Below are 24,266 nucleotides of genomic sequence, written 5' to 3'. Positions count from 1 at the left end.
ACAATGGCAAGTTACAGGATGTGCACTGATTGGAAATGAAGCAGTGCAACCACCCCAAAACTTTGGCAGGTGTAAATAGTATTGAAAGTGGGAATGATAGCAGCGTGACCACAAATCACCGTGCCTGTGCAATAAAAAAGATGCCTGGAGATATTATTTTGAGTTCGTTTGAGATATATCTGACACTCTGTTGCCAAAACTTAGCTTTTCTTTTCAGGTGATTTTTAAAAAAATCAATATGCAGCTTCTACTTATATGTCATGCAGTAATCAGAGACCTTTCCTCAAGATGCTGCTCCTGTTATGGGGAAAAAAATCACAAACATTTCAATTTCAAATGCTGTGGGGTATGTGGCTGTGTGTATGTCAGAGGCATCTCTTGACTAATGCTTGGGACATCACTAGAAATTAGCAACACACAGCTCCTACCAAACCATTGTGAGAACTTTCAGGCTTGTATCCAATGTTCTGCAAGTGCAAGGAATTATCATTGCAAAGTGAAATTTCCACCACTCTTCTCCCCCTGAGCACTCCCTAAATCTGCTCTGGAGATTCCTCCAACCTCTCCTTCTCAGAGAAGAGTTTCATCTCACCAGCGTAAATTTTTGCACTCATGGAATGAGTGCATTGGATACCACTTTGTTCCACATCAGTGTTGGAGGGCACATATTGTTTTTTAACAGGAAATGTGGAAAACACCAGACTATCACCTCCTACTGAAGCAGGGGTGTTCTTTTTTGGAGGGGGAACTTTCAAAATTTTCTAAAATTTAGTTCATCGAAGGCTTCATTCTTCGCTTCCCTCTCCTGAGCTACTTGCCTGTGATTTTATCTAACATCATTGGCAAGCAAGCAAGCAAGCAAGCAAGCAAGCAAGCCAATTTCTCAGAGCATAGATGGCCCACCCTTTCAGCAACTCAATCCCCTTCTATAATGCAGAGACAGGTTGTCATGCTATAGTGCCAGATCTCTGCTAGCACAGTAACTAAGAGAAAATGAAAACCATTTATCTGCCCAGACAAGTATCTTTACTATCTTTTTCTCCTTTGCAGGTACACAGGTGCATTATATGGCAGGATAGTTGGCTTGATACTGGTTTCCATTTTGGGGGTTCAGACTGATGAACGCAGTGCATGGATTGATCCAGGGTTGTTTGCCGCAGTTGGAGCTGCTTCTTTCTTCAGCGGTGTTTCAAGGTTAACCATCTCCCTAACAGTTATAATGGTATGCAATAAACTAACTTGTATGCTGTTTCTCCATTGGCCGCCATGATGTTACCAAATGCCTCAAAAGCATATTTGGTATTCTGGTCTCTGAGTAGTAGACTGGCAGTGTGGAGGAACACAGTCAAAATCAGCAGCAGTTTGCCCTGCTTCAAAAAGCTCTGTGGTAGAAAAGCTGGAGCCCTGCCAGAATCCTTGGAGCTCGTGGGCAGAGCTTCCTTGTCCTTTTCACATGGCCAACAACTGAGTAAGGTGAAGAATGAGGAGGTTGCTCTGTACATCTTTACAGGCAAGCATATTCTAAGCATGTGGGACCCCCCTCCCCTGGGCTGGTGATGTGGAGCCCTGATTGTGTTAGTAAAATTTGATATCTGAAAAGCAAAACAAAACCAACAAATCCCTGTCTGAATGTTTTCTAGTCTCTGTGTTGAAAGCTGTGTCCAGCACTATTGACTTTTAATAATAAAAAGGTCAGAAACAGTACAGCTACCACAGAAAAGCTGTAACTCAGAGTACGCAGAAATCATGGCACCATTAAGAAAATTAAAAAAGCTGAAGGGTCTGCAGTAATGTTGGCTACTCTGCAATATTCCTTTTTGAGATGAAAAAAGGACTTGGACGTGACAATGCAAAAACATAGTTAAAAGGTGGTGACCTTGAATTGTAAAGTGCATACATTTTTCCGATACCGTTTGATAGGTTCCAAAATAATTTTGGAATGTTTGCTTTGGCTCTCTACACAGTCTTCCATTTGGAAAGAGTTATATGGTGGTGATGAACAGGTTAGTAAAATGCTTTTAAAAAAGAAATACCAGACCCCACAGGCTTTTGCCCACTTCTTCGTTCTTGGCTGCTTCCCTTTTCCATGTTGATACTCAGCTCTCTGCCTTTCTTTTTTGCTGAAAGTACTAGGTCTGATGGTAACATTTCCACATGCTCCTATTCCAGTATGGAGAAAAGTCCATTTCATCCCAGTTAAATAACTGTGCTTAAGCCCATGCAACTCTATATGAGGCTTAAGACTTTTTGTTTAAGTATTCTATATTATACTAATTAATTAAATTAGCTATTGCTTGATGACCAAAAGGGCTTCTCAGTGGTTTACACTTTATAAAATCAATGTAAAAAAATATAGCCATACATAATTAAAGTACACAATAAAAAGATTCTATCAAAATATTAAAATAAGTACCCACAATTAAAATGCACAACAAAACAAGCTCATTAAAACAGCATAAAAATTAAAAAAGCAATTAAAACAATTAAACAGGAGGTTCAAGCCAGGAAATCAGGGGAATGCTTGTTTAAGCAGCTGTGACTTCAAAAACCAGCAGAATGCCAATACAGACAGGTTAAAATATTTTATGTTGAGGGACAAGCTTCAGTAAAGTACATTTGTATCTGCAGATGCAACTATATGGAGACATACTTTAGAAACAGATTATTCAGCTATTGCAAACGGCATGCAATATGCAGTGTGGCAGGAAATAAAAGGAATGAGATCAAGGGCACTTCCAGACTATCACTATTTTGGAGTGGGATTCATACACATACTGGCAAATTCAGTATGCACAATTATAGTTGATTAGGAGTTCTTGCACAGCAAATCTACTTCCCAAAAGCGATGAAAAAATGTACTGGAAAGTGTGGGATAACACTTGCATTGACTCAACATCTTTTGACCTGCCCACCAACAAATCAGAATGAATGTTAATAAAATAGCCAATGTTCTCTAATCTCCCTGCAAGCAACTTGGGATGAATGCCCAATAAATAGGTCATCTGGAAGTGCCCCAAGAGTCCATTGGCCAGGCTGTCTCTACTGTCCACTGAAATATCTCCTCAGGCAGAGGATCTTGGATGACAAAAATTATTGCAATGACCCTTATATGGCCCAGAAACAGGAGTGGTTGGAAATCCTCTACTCAGTCTCTTAAATTGTACTATAGCTAATAAAGTGCTCAAAGACCACATCTGATTAAATCTTGGTATGAACCATTCACATTGTCTCTTTTGGGAAGCCCAAATGGAATAAAAGTAGAATGCTGTTGGTTCTTTAGGCAGCAATAACTTAAACATTGCTGGCTCAAGTGCAAACCTTACAGCTGTAGGTGCACATCCAGCCGGAATCTAGTAGTAATCTCCTCATGCAGATGGTAAGAACTGGCTTTGGATGATAAAATGGAACGAAATCTGAATTGGAGAAAGATATAATTGTACGTCTCAAGAGCCAAATACAGTTGCAGCCAAAAGTAACAGCTGGCCTTATTTGTGAAGGGAGTGACAAGCCAGTAGTGAGGATTGGGAGGGCAATGGTTTTTGTTGCTAGATGGGAACAGTCTTAGAGCAGTCACTAGGATAGACAGAAGCAGAATCACAATGACAGTTCTGTGTACAACCGGAAGTGCAGCTGGTGCTCCAAATACCTTCAGCCAATGTATGCAGCTACAGCTATTGTTCATGCTCTAGGATGAACTGTCTCAGTAGTTGCTCATGGTTAAAGCATGACTTCAGTTTCTTTGTATCACGACACTGGATCACAACCTTGCTGACATTTCCTCTTAGGAAAGGAAAATAAATTTCTAAAAGGTTCCCATCTGTTACAAAACCCACCAAAACATCTGTCAGCGTCATTAAGCGCTTTTCTGGCTGTGCTTGACATACACTAGCGGCAGCAATTTCAGAGTGGAAGTGTTCTGTTGAGCAAGCAAAAATGGGCAAGTGCACCGACCTTTTTCTTAAACATCATTGTTCAGAGACTTCTGATGGTTGTAGCAACCTTTATGCTGTGATTTGAGTAACATTGCTAGAACCAATGTGTTAGCTAATCGAGTCTGCCCTCAGATTCCAAGCATACCTTGTGTAGAGTGAAACATGAACACGAATTCTATATGGTCCCAAGCTCTAACACTTCCTTATAACCCCTCCACCCTGGCACTTGAGAATTGCAAGCATCAATTTTATGTATCCCTTCGATGTAGGAACATCTAATGTAGGCCTGTTAAAGGTGAAGTTGGAAGAAATGCCTGCATCACTTTGTCTACATTGGAAACATAGTGAAAGTATGAACTATGCAGTATCCCATAGTATGTAGAGCAATCTGGAGTTGGAAGTGAACAGGAGGAGATTAACACAGCAAGGGATATGTGTGTGTGTGGTGGTGGGGGTATGTGAAGATTGACAGAAAATTGATTTAAAAAACCAACCTTCTCTGTTCTTAGTACTGCAAAATTATCTGGGCTGGTCGGTCTTCCAGGCTTCAAGTGTATGCTGTACTGTTGTTTGTTATAAATGAAAACCAATACAATGTATTTTAAAATCTCCAAAACTCCAGTGATAACAAGATGCTAGCATAGTGATGCAGCCCTCTGGAGTTAGTAAAAATATAAAAACCTCAGAATTATTAGAGTTGTGCATCCTTGGTGTAAATCACTTTTGTAAAGTGTGTTAGACAGTTCTGAGCTGGATTATGCCGTATCTTTTTCAAGAAGAGAAAGGGAACTTGGTGAGGAAGGCAGCTGTTAGGTTTTAAGGAAAGTTCACATTTACCACAAGCCACTTGCCTTTTTATGAATGTAAATAAAAATGGTGCCCTCTTTGCCTTTACATTTTTTTTTTGCACCTAATGACTTCATTTTTAACTAGATTCTCCCCTCCAATGAATTTGAGTAAAAAAGATCGTCAGTAAAAGTCTGCTGGATCAGCAGGCCCAACTCTAATGAGGTTCCATTTTGACTACATTTTCAAATCTGAAAGCCAAACCGAGAAACAAGTTAACCATGGTGTGACTAAGAATGAGGACCAGGGCTTTTATCAGTAGTTTTATGTAAAATGTGTCTTTTGAATTTCCTGGGCAGCTGCCCTCCTCTCTTTGATGTGCCATGCCCTGTTGATGCTCTTAATGAAATGCATAAGTATGTGTTATGTAATAAAACTATAATAATAGACAGGGGGCCAACTGGTTATAATGATGTGGGGCATACATCACTGTAGGGCTTACAGAAAAATTCCATCAGTGACTAAAATAAGCTTGGTTTTTTCTAAAAGCCTCTGAAGCATTCCACTAAGCGTGCAATTATGTATGAGGTAAGCAAAGTGAAACTAATTTGCTGATTTATGAATTATAAATCTGCCTATTAATGGTATTTTTCCTTAATCCATTAGCAGTGCTGGTTGTATAGGAGCAGGAACCCTAAAGGCAAGTCGTCTTTAGCATGGCCTGTTACCTCTATAAGACCTAAATTACATAAGATAGCAAAATCAAGCATAGCTAGTAAATCTTTCCTTGTGATCTGCCCCCTAAGTGCACTTTACATTGCACATGATTAAAAGATAAAATTTACTGGCTGTTAAGCTGTTTTTCCTGTTTTTCTTTCTCTTCCTTTTCTTCCATTTTTTTTTAAATCTTAGCACCAATTTGTCTACTTCTTATATCTGTCCCTTCAGTGTAAGTTCTGTTTCTACAAGGTATAGGGCTAGGGCAGGGGTCTGCAACCCGTGGCTCCGGAGCCGCATGTGGCTCTTTTACACATTTGCCGCGGCTCCGGGGCGGATACTAGCGAGGGGAGGAGGCGCATGATGCGCCCCGACACTCCCCACTGTGGCGGGCGCTGTACTGGCTGTGACGTCGCATGGGGACATTGCGTGCGTTAGTCACGCACCGTCCCGACGTCACCTTCCCGCCCGCCCGCTACATTGTAAGGGGCATGTACGCTGGTCACTGCATTGAAAGGGGGCATGTACGCTGGTCACTGTTTTGAAGGGGAGTGAAGAACACACACACACAAAAAGGTAACTTGTTAATTTTATGTTTATTTCTATGAGGAGGAGTAATTCTGAGGGGTCAAACAAAGAAATAATAAAAAAGTGACAAAAAAGTTATTTTTATAATGACGAGTTTTGCGGCTCCCAGTTTTTTTTTCTTTGGAAACGGGTCCAAGTGGCTCTTTTTGTCTTAAAGGTTGCAGACCCCTGGGCTAGGGGAAGTTTTACCTATCATGAGCAGCCCAAATCAAGTAGCAAGTTTTCTTGAGGTGGGGTCTTTTCAGATTATCAGTTTATAGAGCAGCAGGTGTGCTCTTGTCCATTTTTTTTTTTTGCTTGAGATCTAGTTCTATTTGAGGATACAGTGTTTCCCCAGAAGCCAAACCTTATTGGAGAATTTGAGTCTTTCCCCAGTTAGTGCGGCTGTTATGATTTAGAGAACTGTTCAGAATTATATTGTTTCTGTATCATTATTTGTGGTGTCACCACTGCACACTATACTTGACTTACTAACAGCCAAGAGAAAGATCACTGTCCTGAGGAGACTACAATCTAAAATAGTTAAGATTATATTTATACATAAGTGTAGTTATAAGGAATGAAATTAACATGTGTGTTACATAGTTAAATTACATTTGAAGAATAGGATCCAGATAGGAGCTCCCATATTTAAAAACATAAAAAGCAACTGTGCACCATTCTGATTTGGGAGAAGGTTAGCTGTTCACTCTTTCACTCTTTGCTATTTTTCTGATTAAAATTGCCCCTCGTTAAGTTGCTGCTTGACCCACAGGGAGAAATGTACAGATATATCATGGGTACTTGCAAGTTTCTTCCGATGGGACAAATAATAGCTTTGGTGAGAATAATTTCAATCAGGAAAATGGCATAGAGGGAAAGCTTTAAGGCTCTTCTATGGTGCTTTTGTACTGTTCCAAACTGCCCATTCCATTGCAGCTACATTTAAGTGTTGAAACACAGGTGATTTTGTACATGGCTCTCCCTTACCATGTCTAGATTGGTCCATGAACATCTACCTGAGAGTAGCTGTTGTGAGAGTGACATCCATGATGATGGGTAGCACAATTCCACCCCTCTGTTGCATCCTATATTGTGCCTTGTACTCAGGGGAACCACACAGCTGCTGAAGCTGACTAATCTCACGGCAAAGTGTGAAGAAATATGTCTTGACAGTTTCACATGCAGTACCTAATAATTTAAGACTTCATCTTCAGTGGCTGCTGAGGTGAAACATTCAAGTGGATTCTTTACACTTGCTTTGTAACAGTCTTATTATCTGTGTGAGTCTCCTCTTTGCAGGTTCAGTGCTCTCTCTTTCACACATCTCATGTGCTGGAGCACACATAATTCACCTATTATTGAATAAGGGCAGCAAGGCTATGTCAGTTGCCACACATCAAGGTTATTGGAAGAGTAGTGAGGCAACCACCCATCTATTATAAATGGGCTGGATGTTGTAGAATTACCTTTGAAAGAAGACACGCAAGACGTTCTGACCAAGGTTAAATACAGATGGGGCCGTTATTATTTTTCTTTACAATGTCCATGGGTGGGACTGCATAGAATCATGGAATTTTTGAGTTGAAAAGGACACTAAAGGTCATCTAGTCCAACCTCCTGCAATGCAAGAATCATGCCCACAGCCATCTCTGGGTGGGTTCGAACCATCAACCATCTGGTTAACATCCAGATACCCTAACCCACTGTGGCACCAGCCCTACCTGTCGTGTTAGCCTGTCTCTGATCACTCCCAGGGACATCTGCAACCCCATTTTCATCCTGCTTTGCTACCCAGACTTTCCAGCCACTTCAAGAGGGTCTTACCTGTTCAGGGGTGGGGGAGAGACTTTAAAACATCAAGTCAGCCCTTCGACTACCTTGTAAAAAACTTTTAAGTATTTTAAAATGCATTTTAGTGATGTTCAACACAAAGGGTAAAGGGAGGGAATGGATGGAGAAGGAATAAAAGTGAAAGTTACACGGACCAGGAATTGACTGAATTGTCCATCCTTATCTGTGACCCCAAAGTAGGGATTACTGGAGAGCAAAAAAGCTCTAAAACGCATCTGAGAAATGCATAGTGTTTATGTTTGGGCTGGTTAGGAAAAGTCTTTTGTTTCTTCTGGCAGCTTCTTAGCAGAATGCTTCCTTACTTTGAAAATCCATACTTTAGTGGGTCCTCCATATTTTAGTGGATACTGTTTTTTTCTTCTTCTTTTGAGCCTGTGAGCACATCAGGCATGCTTAGAAAGTGCTGTAGGCATCAGTTTCAGAATGGCTGCAATGGAGTGCAGGCGTGACCTTAACTGAAAGGGAGTTCCATAAAATTTGGCCCACAATACTCTCAACTCTCAAACAATGCTATTCAAAAAGTGCTGAAAATGGCTGTTAATTGTAACATCATGTTGCAGTTATTTCTTAGTTTGGAACATAAAGCCTACAGTATTTTGTTTAACAGAATTTTTGTACCATGTAATTGTGAATAAAACATCTAACCGGTTTCTTTAAACAGATGACCTCTAATTATCAACAACACACTTCTTTTCTAGTAACGCGTGTTCTCATTTCCCTGCTACTTTAGGTAGAGATCACAAATGATGTACAGTCCTTGCTACTCATCATGCTGGCAGTCATGCTAGCCAAAATGGTTGGTGACTGGTTTAACATGTCTCTATACAGTTCTTTACTGAAGCTGAAATCCATTCCCTACTTAGATGCTGAGCCATTTGTTTACCATAGAAAAAAATGGTGAGTGTTTTCTTATTTTCCTATTGTGGCTGTTCTATGAGTTAGTGTAAAATGACTGGATGTCTTTAATTTGCTGATTTAGAGATTGATTTGGCCATAACGTGTAATTTCTTCTGAGTTAGGACAAACAGAAACCTGGAAGGAACCTACTGATAGTTCAACTTCTGGCTGCATCAGAAAAAACCCAAACAAGACAGGAAAATATAGTAAATGCAGAATCATGACCCTTGAAAAATAAAATGCATAGCAAAGCTATCTCCATGTATATATCAGATGAAGACCTATCTGCAATTGCCTCCTAACACAAGAAGCAAAATGAGTTTTGTTCTAGTATCACAAGAAAGTGCTTAAATTATAGTGAGTGTTGGCATTGCAGAATTTTGGCAAGGAAAGAAGAGCTATACTTCTGGCCCACTAATCTAATTTCTGGAGAAGAGACATTTTAAGTGTGTGTCTCTTTTCTGATACAAACTTCTGATATATAGTGATGGGAAAGAGGTAATATATTCATTGTGGCCTTTTTCAGCCAAGGCTGGGCATAATCCCCAAATGTTGAATAGGCTTCCCATTAATAAACCAATGAACAATGGGAACAAAGCTTTCTATTCTTTTTTCTTTTCTTTTAGCACATCATAGATATTCACTTTTGCTTGTAAAAAGTTATGTCAGATCATACAGTGTGTTATGTTCTAGATACTGGATGATTAAGCTGTGTCTAACAGAGGGATGCACTGTGACTTCTAGTTATGCTGCATACCACCATAAATTGTCCCCTCCCTGTTATAAAAGCTAGCTAACTGGAACACTCAGAGCTGCTGGTTGCCAGGGAGTGCTTTTTAATGAGGGCAAGAGTACTCAAACACTTCTATAACTTGGCAACTCTTCCTGCTTTTATAAGCCACTATACACTTCAGAAAGAAAATATCTTACAGCCTACTTTTTAATGGGACAAGTTAAGTGCTGAGTGAATCTGGTGCTTGTTCTGTTCTAGCTTAACGTTAGGCTTGTCAAAATTCTCTGTGTTTCTGCATGATATGCCACATAAAACTGATTTGAGGAGCCAAGAATTCAGACTATGATAAAGTAATTGTACATTGTTTTAAATAAAAGCATGTTGGAAAGTGGCATTACATTAAATAGTTGATTGTATTGCATAGTTGAGCTTTTGATATTGCTGACTTGGATTTTCTGAAGTGGGAGTTTGTACATTTTTAACTGGAGTGAAATGAACTTATAGAGAAATCACTCTGAAAATTTGCATGTCGAAACTGTCACCTTGAAATTAAATGGGTTGGTTTTGTGTGTGACTAAGAAAGAGAGAGAGGCCCAGCTCACACATCACATTAACAATAGTTAAAATAAACTGTGGTTTAATATGAGCAAGCAGCATGGTGGTTTTCCTGGGCATGTTGCTCCTCCCGCATTCTAGCTGCTGTTGTGCTGCTGGAGAAAGCCATGGTCTGGCTTGTGTTGTCTGATCCCAGGCTCATGGTTTCTTGTCCCCAAACAAACTACAAGTCACAATCCAAGAACAAACTTTGGCTTCTGGACATGCTTTGTTGGGAAAGCAACAAACCATGAGCCTGGGTTGGGATTACCCAACAAGACAGACCATGGTTTGTCTCCTGGTAGTACAGCAGTAGCAGGAGTTGGGGAGGAGCAAAGTGACTGCCATTCCAGCAGTGTGCACCAGCACGCTCCTTGTTCACATTAAACCATAGTTTATTTTAACTATGGTGTAGTGTGATGTGCAAACCAGGCCAATAAGAAAATCAGTCTGTGACCAGACACAAGTTTCAGGGAAAAGAAGGTGTTGGCATGGCTGTCATGATACTCTCCATATTGTGGTGTGATGTTGTGTCATGAATTTCTGTGCTATTTGGAATCCTTTTTTAAAAGGTACTAATCATGACCCATCTTTTCCTTAGTCTCCCTTGGCCCTTCAGTATTTTTGGAAAACATTTTTGGCTAAATGCTTTTTAATGACTTATATCTTACTGTTTAACTTACATGATAACCTTTGTTTCCTTCAGTCATAAGTGTATTCTATTTCCTCAAAAGTAGACACTCATTTCTGAATTAATAAAGAATAATAAGCCAGCTGGCAAAGCAGGGGAACCCTGTCTTATATGCACAACTTTGGCAGAACAATAGGATTGCTAGTCACGATTTATTTATTAGTTCTAACACTGACCCATCTTACTGGGTCTTGTAAACATTACTGAGATAATGATGTGAAACACCTTTAACATACTAGCTAAGTTATTATTGTTATGATTTGAAGCTTAGCACAACAATCCTTACACCAGAGGATCAGATTTCTCTGCTTAATTCCCCAATGTGATGATTTATAAGCCCGGGAGTTTTATGAAGGACGAGGGTATAAATCTATAAAATGAAATAATAGTTGCTTTTTCTTTTAAAATCTTCCACGTGACACAGTTGCAGCCATGTTCCTGGGTATAAACAAATTTTAAATAAGCAAGTGGAGTCTGCAACCAAACAAATCAGTGTGGAATGCTTCTGTTCAGGATTCTAGCCACTCTATTCCATTCTCCTCCTCACAGTTTTGCTTCTCTTGCCCAATAGTTAATCAACAGTATGTGCCCACTGAGCATGCTCAGTCCTCATTGGGCTCCTAGGCACACTGGTGCCTAGTCTGAACTACATTAAACTCTTGGATCTCTTGATTGATTTCTATATGCAGCTTTCACTTTCTTTTTTTAATAAGATATTTATTAAAATTTTTAAGATATTACAAAATGAAAAAAGAAAAACACAAAATGAAAAACAGTTTTTAAAAAACCAACTCAATCTTTCCATTACTTATTTTTCATTAGCTTGTTTCCCGGACCTCCTCACGCCTCCCTTTTTTGTATTCCAGTTCAATTTGTTAGTTCAGCAAATCCTTCCCCTCTTTATTTATCCTAGTCTTTAATCTTAAAATATTGTAACATTAAATTTTTACCTATTAGTAATCAATTTTTCATATTCCCTTATAAAATTACAGCTAAAAACCACTTAATTTGTATCCAACATCGTTCTAACATTCATTAATTTTACAATATTTCTGTAAATAGTCTTTAAACTTTTTCCAATCTTCTTCCACCGACTCTTCTCCCTGGTCTCGGATTCTGCCAGTCATTTCCACCAATTCCATATAGTCCATCACCTTCATCTGCCATTCTTCCAGGGTGGGTAAATCTTGTGTCTTCCAGTACTTTGCAATAAGTATTCTTGCTGCTGTTGTAGCGTACATAAAGAAAGTTCTATCCTTCTTTAACACCAATTGGCCGACTATGCCCAGGAGAAAGGCCTCTGGTTTCTTCAGGAAGGTATATTTAAATACCTTTTTTATTTCATTATATATCATCTCCCAGAAAGCCTTAATCCTTGGGCACGTCCACCAAAGGTGAAAGAATGTACCTTCAGTTTCTTTACATTTCCAACATTTATTGTCGGGCAAGTGATAGATTTTTGCAAGCTTGACTGGTGTCATGTACCACCTGTATATCATTTTCATAATATTCTCTCTTAAGGCATTACATGCCGTAAACTTCATACCTGTGGTCCATAACTGTTCCCAGTCAGCCATCATAATGTTATGTCCAACATCTTGTGCCCATTTAATCATAGCAGATTTCACCGTTTCATCCTGAGTATTCCATTTCAACAGTTTCCTTGACAAAATCTTGGTTTTGGGTTCTAACAGTTCTGTTTCCAATTTTGATTTTTCCACCTGGAAGCCAATTTTCTTGTTCAAATTATATGTCTCCATTATCTGATAATAATGAAGCCAGTCTCGCACTTTGTTTTTTAATTTCTCAAAATTCTGCAGTTTCAGTCTATCTCCATCTTGTTCCAAAATTTCCCAATATTTCGGCCATTTGACCTCCATATTGAGCTTTTTCTGAGCTTTCGCTTCCATCGGTGACAGCCACCTTGGGGTTTTGTTTTCCAGTAGGTCCTTATATCTTATCCAAACATTAAACAATGCTTTCCTGACAATATGGTTTTTAAATGCTTTGTGTGCTTTGACCTTATCATACCACAAGTATGCATGCTGCAGCTTTCACTTTCATTCCTGGAGACATTTAGAACATTCCCAGTATGAACCAGGAAAGGAGTTATGAAATACGGTAGTTCTCCACCCTTTGCATAGGCCTCATCTGCACCAGAGTGCATCCCCTATAAAGGAAGGTTAATTGATATCAACAGGCGAGCTACTTCCATGATTTCCACCTAGTGAATGTTCTGTATGATTCAGAGTTAAAAACTTAATGTGGCTGCCTAAATGTTACTGACAACCATCATGAAAATAAAACCATCCAAAAAGCAAGCTCTTGAAATGTATTTATATAAGGTCCAATAGTTACTTATCATAATAAAACAATGGTTTACAAGAAGCCCAGCTAAAATCCATTGTTGTTTTGGAAAAAAAACACCCCTTCATTTAGTCAATAGATAAACATTCCCACCAAGTGATGCGAATGATCTGAGTGAGGTTTACTTAGATAAAGGCAACCATCCAGTAGGGAAAGATGTGAATGAGCAGAGCTGCCTGTTTTCTCATGCTGATTTCCATGAGCATGTCTGCTTATAACTGTAAAATGTTCTTCAGGAAGAATATTGTCATGGGTTTAAATAAGTTTCAACCTAAGGTATCACTCTAATCCAGGGGTAGTGAACCTGTAGGTTGCAGGCTGGACCAGGCCCACAAAACCATTATTCCCCACCACAGTCCTAGGTTGGGAGGAGAGCCTTTCTTCTCTTGTGCAAGTTAATGGAGAGATTGCTTTTGCCATTAACTTGCCTTGGGTGGGGTTGGGGAGAAAGAGTACACTCCCTGAAATGGTTGGTGGGGGAGAGAATCTATCTCACCCCTCAAGGATCCAATTGCCTCAAGGGTCATTGAGTTTCTCTCCCTACCAGCCATTTTTGAGGCTGTAACTCCTGCCCCCTGCAAGTTTATGGAGAAAGAGCTTTTGCTATTAATATGTGTGTGTGTGTGTGTGAGAGAGAGATTGCCCTTATCACAGTGTGTGATTGCCCTTATCACAGTTCTGAGTTTCAACCTCCCCTCTCAGCCCAGCACTGTAAGGGGGTGTGTATGTGAGAGAGAAAGAAAGTGCTATGTGTGTGTATGGTTGTGGTTTCCATGTGTGGTGAGTGTGCAGTCGTGGACCTCATGAGTGGTGACTAACTATGATGCATACATGCCAGAAGGAGGGTGTGTTTTCTGGCTTACAATCACCACTGGAGTGTGGCCCTTGGAGACTTGACCAATCTTGAATGGACACAAAAACGTCAGCCAGCCAGCTCTAATTCCAACAAACAGTGCATGAAGTGGTAACTTTGTTTCTAGAGGGTACCATTCAAGGTGGTAGATGGCTGAATGGTCCTTCATACAGAAATTCACTGCATGTAGAAAAATGGCATATCAGAAAGAAGAGTATAACATTTTCCAGGTACCTAGTTTTCTATGTGTACAGTTTTTTCTTTTTTGTATGGAGGACTATTAAATCATGGGATTTGCTACCTGCAGTTTGAAGTGGTGCAACCAGATAAAGGCTAATCACCACAATTGTCACTTGTTAGAAGTAAACTAAGACTAGAGGCTACTACTTGGTATAGTAATCCCATATGTATTCAAAAATTTTGTAGGCCCAAGAAATAAAACGCTGCCTTTCACCAAGGGCCAAATTCCTAGTCTGCAGGAAGCTCACTGAGTGACATTGGGTCAGTCACTATCTCTTTGCCTGTACCACACAGTGTTGTTAAAGGCGAGAAGCATGTCCAATGTCCTGAGCTCCTTGGAGCAAGAGTGTTGAAATCCAGATTTTCTCTTAAAATTTGGACTGTGCCAACATGCCTCTACAGAATGTTCATGGTGGCCAACCAAGCTTTATAAACAACACATAAAATAGTATAAATAGAACAGATGTGGTACAGATGTTCTCTGATATCTGTACAACATGACCAGAGTAGTTGTTAATATTTCATATATCTCCAAGAGGTCATCAGTGATCACAGCAGCTTATTGAGCTTGGTGAACTTTTTGTAATCTGAACATAATTTTCTGGGGATTTAATTTTGAATTAAAACATTTTTAAAAAAGCAGAAAAACTCATGGAAACTGATTAATGGCTCTTATCTTTTCTTAGAAAACTAATGCTGACATCTGGTTGGTTTTATCAAGCATCTTACTCATAGGCAGGAAAGTCTTGATAATGACTTTATTGGCTAATTACATTTGAAACAACATATTCACAAAATAAAACCAATTTATTTGCAGCTTGAAGTAATTCACCAGCACATTATAAAGTCATCAAACACTCATGTGGTACGGTGTGCCTTGTTCCTTGTTTACTAAATAAATTGTTGGCTGTCTGCTTTATGTCTTTCAGGTTAAACCTGGAATTGTTTGCTGCCAGAGATGTCATGAAGCTTCATGTCAGGGTTCTCCATGTAAGAGAAAACATTGCTTTCTTGGCTCAACTCCTTGCCAACACCAGCCATAGCGGATTCCCAGTGGTTTACAAATCTAAGCCAGATCAGGCAGAGGTGTTCCTGGGAACAATTACGAGGTAAGAAGCCACTACATTCTTCCCAGAAGATAAGTGGCCCCTAAGGCCAATATTTAGAACAAAGAATGAAGGCCTTAGCATACCGTATTAATGAGAAAACATGTCATGAAGTAGAGGGCTTGTGATCTGCAACAGTTTTCTCTTTAAAGTTTGGAACAACTTTTGCCAGTGCGTGTTTGCATAAACCACTCTGTGTGTTCCTCTGTGTTAACTGTGCAATATTCCTTTAGAAACAGGCACACACCTCAAGGCACTTGGAGGCTTACGAGAACAATGAATCAGAAGGATGTGTGTTATCAAATTGATCACAATTTTTATTTATTTAAAATATCATTGGCAAACTTCCCTTTGTTTATTCTTACTCAAGTTCACCTCTTTCAAGATAAAACATGTCAGAATTCAGATGAAACAGCAAAGTCTCTAATGCTTGTGATGGCTTGCTTCAGTAAACAGGAAATAAAGCCAGCAAGCACTTCCACTCCAAGAGAACAGAATATACATGGCTTTGTTTTCTGGCCTCACAATAACTTGGTTTGTAATGCTATGGTACACAATTGTCTCCAATCCTTCAATAATTTGTATCAAAGCTGACATTTGTTCTTAGTGAGTTGTCAGTCTGTAGACAGAAAGAGCCTTTTGTGAATTTAATGTTAAAAACAACAACCCTGCCTTTGTCCACAACTACAGATAAGCAGGAATCTTTATAAATAGCAGATTTTTTCTATATAACCCAGGTTTTTCATTTATTTAAAAAAGTTACTCAAGCCACACTGTAAAGCAGCATATGAATTATTTAAATAAAAAATATGGACATATGAAATGTTTAGTAGTCATACAAGAGCACAAATAATCTAAAGATAGGCTATGTTTTATGATGAAAGCTACTGCCTTTTTTAGTGCAACAGTTACCTGTTTAGAGGGAAATTCTGGATGTTATGGAGGCCAGATGAGCTTCATCAGAAAAGAGACCAAGAAACACGAGAGAGGAAGTTGGGAAACCTGCCTTAAATGCCCTCTATAATGGAGGATTGCATCCTGTGTTTGTACACAGTTGTGGTTGTTTTGGCACAGCTGGGCTCTTCCTAGGAATGCTTGGCAATAATTTCCAGTTTCTGTTTTCTTTTCATGTTTTTAAAAATATCTCAGAGAGATTACATAACTACTCATTCCTCCTGCTGTTCTCTATTTTTTAAAGAACAGAGCACATTTACAACTCAAATTTGTACAATATCAAGAAAAAGACAATGGAGTAGCAATGCTGCTGCTTTTCAAATTCTCATTGAAGAGAGAACTCAGTTGTTGATACTGACCTTGGGTATCTGGTGCCTGCAATCTAGCTCTTTAGAGTAAGTGGAGGGAGTCACAGTTGAGAAAAGAAAGTAAGAATGAGAAAGCAGTAGATATGGGAAAGGCCAAGTGTTAATGGTCATGGGCATCACTCAGCTCTATAGGGAGACCAATGACTACTTCTTATAGCTACTCATATGCTAACAATTTCCAGGGAATGATGGCATCTAAATATAACTGCTAGGGTGGCATGTCCACTGTGATAGTGGTTCTGAGGTAACTTTGCAGCAACTAGCAATTTGGCAGCTTGCAAACTAATTGGGAATTGCTGATCCCCACCATAACATTTGCTGTCCCACTCTTGCTGTTTGGGTGGAAGCCAGTTTGGAAACTACTGGTAAATACTGAGGATACAAATGTTGGTAAGCGAAAGCAAGCTTCCTTTGAAAAACTTTCTAGTCAAAGACACTGCATTTTCCTGTTGTACTGCTCTGTCCATAAGCTTTAATGAAGTTTTTTATTACATAATTTCAAGAAGAATAAAACATGGAAGCCATGTTATTAAGCAAATGGTCAGATTCACATGTTTGACTCAACTATTGTTAATTATTTAGCTGTTGTTTGTTCCAGTGCAAAACATTGCTGTTCCGCTCATCCCTTACTGATATCTATAATAGATTATTTCACAAACAAGCAAACCATACAAGTAGCTTCTATCCCATCATGGTATTTAAATAAAAAAAGAAAGCAGCAACAACAAACTGTTCTTGGGAAAATATCCCAACATTATAACTTTTGGCTTAGTTTCGATGATCAAACAACAAGAAGATGTGTGCTTACGTGGGTGGGTGTATGACATATATAAAAAACTGGCCACGTTTAGAACAGAACACCCTACCTTTTTTGCCGTCTAGACAACTGTTTCCTTGCTTACCCCCAACCATTAATGCATTTTCCCCAAGAAAAATTTAGAAATAGTTGGAATGTACGGTAAGCAGGGACCTCTTTACTCAGTTAAACCTGAAAACCTGGAGATGATGGACTATGAGTATCCATTTGCTCACATCATTTGGGCATTTCAGAAGAATAAAAAACAGTTCCTTAAGATGAGTCACTTGATTTGAAATCTATACAAGTTATCAGAGTGTAATCCATGATGTGCATATTTGGGTGAAGTAATGTGCATTTCATTTCAGTTGCATCAAATTTTAAACCCTAGTGATAATTTCCCCCAATGTTCCTTGTCACACACGGCAGTTTCACATATTGTGAAGGGCAAACAAGATTCTCCTATTGAGTCAGCCAATCAAGACTTCTTGATAAGTATATCTATATGATGCACTTCTACCTATATGAATATTTTTAAGATTCATACTTTAAAATGTCCCATTTGTACTGTATGCCTACAAACAAAATAGGTTGGGTCCAGGTTCAGTTAACAAGTTGTTGTTGTTGTTGTTTCTTACTCGCCTGCACCATAAGATCCCAAGGTGGGTTGCAGCAATGTAGCAACATAAGAACCTGCCTTATGCCATGTCAAATCATTAGTCCATCTAGTTCAATATTGCCTATATTGACTGGCAGAAACTCTGCATGTTTCCACACAAGAGTCCCCCCCAGCCCTTCCTGGGGATTTCAGGGATTGAATCGGATACTTTCTGCATGCAAAGCAGATAATCTGTCAAGTGATCTGTGGTCCCATCCCTAAATACAATATTTAAAATTGTTTAGAAACTAAAACATGGCTTACTGTGACTGCATGAATACGTGGGCTCCTGGAGAGAGGCTTGCAATCACTTTGAACCTGCTGGGTCCTTTTTGCTCACACACCATGCTGAGCTAAGACAAGGTTTGGCTTAGCATGTTGTCTGAACTTGGATGTATGGTTAAGCTCTGTCCTTGCTAACTATGACCTGTAACAATGGTATGATTAGCAAAGGGATAGGGTTTAACCACAAGCCCTGGTTTGGCTTAGCGCAGAGTGTGGCGAAGGAGCAAAAAGCACCAGGGAGGAGCAAATCAGTTGCATGTGTGCATTTGTGTGGCCATGATAAGCCATAGTTTGGCTTACTGTGTCATGTGAACCAGGCCACTGGGACTTAAGTCATGACCCATTAACTTCAATGGAACCTAAATTCAATGAATGGATCCAACCCAAAGTGTGAAGAGACCAATATATATTCTTATAATGTTTTTCTGTCATTGTCTTGCTGCTTCTGTTAAGTGATATTAAAAAGCATACGAGAAACCACAGAACTACACTGCTCATGGCTCGCAAACTATGGTGTCCGCCAGGTTGAATATGTTACATTAAATAAACATAACCCACTCATTTATTTCCCAGCTGTCCACTGCAATAAAACCAGAACTGATGCTAATAAATGATCAAGCCAAAATGCTTGTCTCATTCTTTCCCTTGTTAACTTGCCCATACCATTTTGAACTTCCCATCACTTGCCAATTGTGGGAGAGTGTCTGATAGTTGTAAAATACCGCACTAAATCACAAAACAATGGGAATAAAAAGTGAAGGTGTCTGCCACATCTTCATGTGAATCAGTAAGGGATGAGAACCCAACAGTACTAGGCACTGTGAAAAATGTGTTATCTGTTTGTTTGAGAAGTAGGAAGCCTAAGGACTGTATTCAATGTTATTCCAATGCACAGCAGACCCCCCCAAAACAGGTCCATTAATTTAAATGAATCTACTCTGAGTATAATTTAGTTGAAAACATCCCTATCGTTTCTACATTTTAACAGTTCTGCAAACCTGTACCAAACTACAGTTTTTGGAGTTCTTATCAGAAAACTGTGACAATTTTACAGTTCAGATGTAATGATAAACTATGGTTTCTTGACCCAAGAATGAACCATGTGCCCAGGTACTCCTCTCTCTCTCTTTGTATGCCTTGCTTTATATTATGTCATTTTAAAGGCATTTTCCATGATGACTGAACCGGAACACTGTGGTTGTAACTATGTTTGCATGGGACGTGCATTCTATATATGCCTGGCATCTACGTTTCCATGTTCAGGGAACTAGCCCTTCAGGACCACAAATAACTTCGAGTGAATACTTTAGTGCTAAGAGAATCTCTTTCCCCTGTAGGCCTGGCTATATTCTAACAGGCTTCTCTCAAGTCTGATAGAACTGATCCAAAAACTAGCTTTATTTCTTTTTTAACCACAATATATAGTAGCACAGTGTGTGTAATTTTAGGGGGTACTGGTCTAGGTTTGGGTTAGATTATTCTCACAACTATTATTCCTCACAATTATTATTATTCGTTTATCCTCACCATTTGTGGTTCACAAGACACCTGGAGAAAGCAAGGCCAGAGATTTTTTCCAGAAAAAGGTGAATGGCAAGCTAACTTACAGAAGGCTTGTCCCAGAAGTGGGGGAGTGAAAGATTAGGCAAAAGTGAGCTGTGAGTGGCTGCATGGTGTGACGCTTCAGTTTAGGGAGCAGGGGGAAGAAAGGGGGATGCTGTGGAAGCTGGGAAGCTAGAAAGAGGGGGAAATCAAAGGAAGGGAGGATGTGACATATTGCAATAGATCTGACTGAAAACACTTCAAAGGGAGGGTGAATGAGAGTCCTCAACATTGGGGTGAAGAGCTGGTGTAGCATGGCAAGACTTTACCAATCAAGGATTGCGGGACAGTGGAGTGAGAGATGGGCCCCCAAAGCTGGGAGTTCCATGAATCCGTCACACTGCTTGTGTGCCTGCAAGAGTGCTCTCTTTAAATCAAGCTGAGTTCAGGGGGCCAAAACCAGTTATAGCCTTAAAAAGACAGAAACTGGCAGCAGCTCAGGTGGCAACAGAAATAAAGATTTCCAGATGAAAAAGGGAGGTTGATGGCCTGTGTTTTACTGAATAGACTCATGCTTCAGGCTAGGTGAGTGATTTCAGTACTATTTGGAAGAACTCTGGGCTGTGAATAGTCACTTGGTAAGGGGTTTTCCTGATTGCCTTACGATCTGGGGAACTTTTGCCTTTTGTGCATCCAAGAACTCCTTAGCCTGAGGCATAGAGGAACTGGAAGCTCTCTTGTTCATGGTGACTAGCGCTGCAAGCACACTTTGTCCTGGCATGCCAGCTTTTGCCAGCTAGTTGTTAACAGGCAAGAGGGGGATTATGAGCCAGGGTGTTCGGATGGGGACAAAATGGAGACAATCTTGTGCTCTCTGGTAACATGCTACTTAGCAATCAAGATAAGAAACCAGGATCTGTTTTTGAACTGAGGTTGTTACATCTTAGCCAGGCCTAAAGATAAAGTAGTTAGGACATAATTCTTTTCTCTCTGTGGAGCCAGTGTCTCTCACCCACCTTATTTTCATGGAACTATAGAATTGTAGAGGGACACGGGTGGGGCTGTGGGTAAAACCACAGTGCCTAGGACTTGCCGATTGCATGGTCGGCGGTTCGAATCCCCGTGGCGGGGTGAGCTCCCGTCTTTTGGTCCCAGCTCCTGCCCACCTAGCAGTTCGAAAGCACCCTTAAGTGCAAGTAGATAAATAGGTACCGCTTTCTAGCGGGAGGGTAAACGGCGTTCCATGTGCTGCGCTGGTGCAGGCTCGCCAGAGCAGCGATGTCACACTGGCCACGTGACCCGGAAGTGTCTGCGGGCAGTGCTGGCTCCCGGCCTCTAGAGTGAGATGAGTGCACAACCCTAGAGTCTGACAAGACTGGCCCGTACGGGCAGGGGTACCTTTACCTTTTACTATAGAATTGTAGAGTTGGGGTCATCTAGTCCAACCCCCTGCAATGCAGGGATTTTGATACCACTTTTCCAAATGAGTGTCAAAAGCAGCTTCTGAGACTTAGTGTCAAACTAGATATTATAAGACAGACCTTTTTAAAAAGTCTTAGCGTACCACCTTTGAAGATAGTTTGGAAACTGTAGCTAGTGCAGTATGTGGCCACCTAATTCAATCAATCTCCTTTGTTGGCATTGTATACATGGATCAGAACACAACACAGTTGACAAAACATAGTAGGAGATACATTAAGATAAAATTGTCCAGACATCATGAGGTACGAAGATGGCTCTTATGACCTATGGTGATGTAATTTCATAGTTTCACTCAAAAATCTTGCCACATTCTCCACAGTGTCATGCTTTGGTATCCAGAGCCATAAGCCATATGGCACACCATTTGGCAGCCCCAGGATTTTGCACATAAATTTGGATTGGATGCTTTCCAACGATTGGTTAACTGCACCAAACCATAATGAAACACAATACAGGAGTTGAGGGGCTACTTTGCCGTTAAAGACTTTTAGTGAAGCTGAAATAATAATAATAATAATAATAATAATAATAATAATAATAATTTATTATTTGTACCCTGCCCATCTGGCTGGGTTTCCCCAGCCACTCTGGGCGGCTGTTAGAGTAGAAATGGGTGATAGTCAGAGCTAGAGTATCCTCTCCGTTAAGTGCAAGCTTACAATGGTATTTCTAGGAAGCGTTATATAGGATGCCTAGGTATTTAAAGTTTTCAACCTGTTCCAACGGGTTTCCACTGATCTCCCACCTACGAGGCTTCCAAGATCTTGAGGAAACAAGCACTTTAGATTTTGTGAAGTTCAGTTCTGGTCTGTTGGCTATACAATATTCCTGGCTGCTGCACACCTAATTGTTGACAGGCTCAAGATGTGCAGATCATATAACACTAATCTTGACACAGCTGTGCAGGATGCCTGCAAGTTTCTAGGCCCAATTCAAAGTGCAGGCTTTAGCCTTTAAAGCCCTATATAGCTCAGGACCCCAAAATCTTTTGCAATATCTTTTGCAGCAACTCTTGCTGTATGAACCTAACCAAACCCTTCAGTCTTCTTCTGAAGCCTTTTCAGGTCCCCCGTCTGAGGTAGGTTTGGAAGATGGTAACAAGGGAGAAGGCCTTTTTATGTATGGTCTCCCATCTATGAAACACTCTCCCGAGTGAGCTCTACCTAGCACCATGATGAACATAATTTCAGTGTCAGGTTAAAAGCTATCTCTTCTCCCGGGCATTTTATGGATTATGACAAGCTGGTTGATGGGCTATTGAATGAAATGTCCTTTCTGCAGGAGCTTTTGTTTTTCTCTTGCTGGATTGGTGTATGGGTTATTGGAATGGTTTTATTAAAATGTGTTGCTTTATATGTTATGCCTTTTGGCTTTTAACCTTTTTTTGTAAGTCTCTTAGGGACTTTTGTGGTAAGTGTCTAATAAATAAAGAGAGAGAATTGTTGTTATAAGGGCACTGGAGGGTCCAAGTTCAAATGGCTGAATGGCAGGAGGGAAGGGATTGCCATTGGTCTGCTCAAAACTGTCCTCCCCAACCAGATTGTCTCTCTTTCCCTCTTTGGTTGTGAAGAGGGAGACGAAAGTAATTTTGAGGGGACAAACAACAGGAAAGGAAAGGGCTGAGAGATCCCTCTTCTTAGGCACAGAAACTGTTTCCCAGTAAAAATAAGAACAAATTTTTCCTGTAGACATACTGCCTGCATCTCTCATGTAACATTACATCTTGTTTGGCTCTCCCACAACACATATTGTATTTTCCAGTTCACTTCATCCTGTTTCCATATCAACTGAACAGTGGGAGGTTCAGGACAGAAAAAAGGAAGTATTTCTTCACACAGCACGTAGTTAAATCACAGAATTCACTACTGCAAGCTGTAGGGGTGCATGAATAAAATTCTCTTACGAAAATTTGTCTGTATCTTAGTGTGAATTTCTCCTAATTAATATGCTTCTGTGCAGCTTTGACAAATATTCACATTTTTGCAAGCAATTTCCTCTATTGCAACACATTTTTGTTTTACTTTAACTAATGTTTGACTTTTGATGTGATGCAACCTTTCCCCTAATGTATGCATTTTGTACATGTCATTTGACTGGAGAACTGCATTGCAAAATTTGGAGAAAAACAAATTTCAAAGGGGAGCTGTGTTTCAGTTTGCATGTCGGTTTGACAAGCACAAATTGGGTAGCTTCTCATTAAAATGCCAACAGAATTGAATTTCTCCCGCATCCTTGTGTGGTGGCTACCATCTTGGATGACTTTAAAAAGCCTTTAGACAAATTAATGGAGGGTAAGGCTATCAATGGCTACTTGCCACAATGGCTGTGTACTACCTTCAGCATAGTGTGGGAGCACAAGCACTTGTGCCCTCTGCTTACATGCTTCCCACAGGCATCTGGTTAATCACCATGACAACAGTCACTGTGAGAGCAGTGCTCTTTTTCTGTTCTGAACAATGCAGTAAATCTGTTGTTGCTTGTTTGTCTTGTCTGCCTTTCAACAAAAGGAAATATTTTCGATTTATTTAGCAGAACAGAAAAAGGTGATTAACCAGAAACCATAATGCTGTATCCTGTCTGTACAAATGTCCAACACTTTGCCTGTAAAGATAAACTAGTGAAAAACTTGTATTGCCAGTTTAGAAGATAAGTGAAACTTCTGGCAGTTTACCTGCGTTTCTGTGTAATTTCATCACTGAAGCAGCTCCTTCTCCTCCCATCCTTGGAGCTTACTGAAATTTCAGTGGTTGTTGGAAATTGGTTGTCTTCAGGCTAAACCGTTTTGCAAAAGAGTGGGCATTGCCAGAAACATATTCAACCTGAAACTGACAGTAAGCCAACATA

General features: G+C 40.0%; 1 protein-coding gene across 1 annotated transcript in view; it reads left to right on the top strand.

Annotated features, from left to right (window-relative positions):
* Positions 1-24,266, top strand: part of LOC310713766 (chloride channel protein C-like) — a 66,559-nt gene that overhangs the window by 26,574 nt on the left and 15,719 nt on the right. The window contains exons 11-13 of the mRNA XM_083518263.1: positions 1,051-1,222; positions 8,587-8,753; positions 15,161-15,340. Of these exons, the coding sequence (XP_083374389.1) occupies positions 1,051-1,222; positions 8,587-8,753; positions 15,161-15,340 (519 nt within the window). The remainder of the gene's footprint in view (positions 1-1,050; positions 1,223-8,586; positions 8,754-15,160; positions 15,341-24,266) is intronic.

The sequence above is a fragment of the Podarcis liolepis genome, assembly GCF_965112155.1.
Source record: "Podarcis liolepis genome assembly, chromosome: 8".
Lineage (NCBI taxonomy): Eukaryota > Metazoa > Chordata > Lepidosauria > Squamata > Lacertidae > Podarcis > Podarcis liolepis.
Note: the sequence above shows the minus strand (reverse complement) of the source record. Positions and strands in the feature narration are given on the sequence as shown.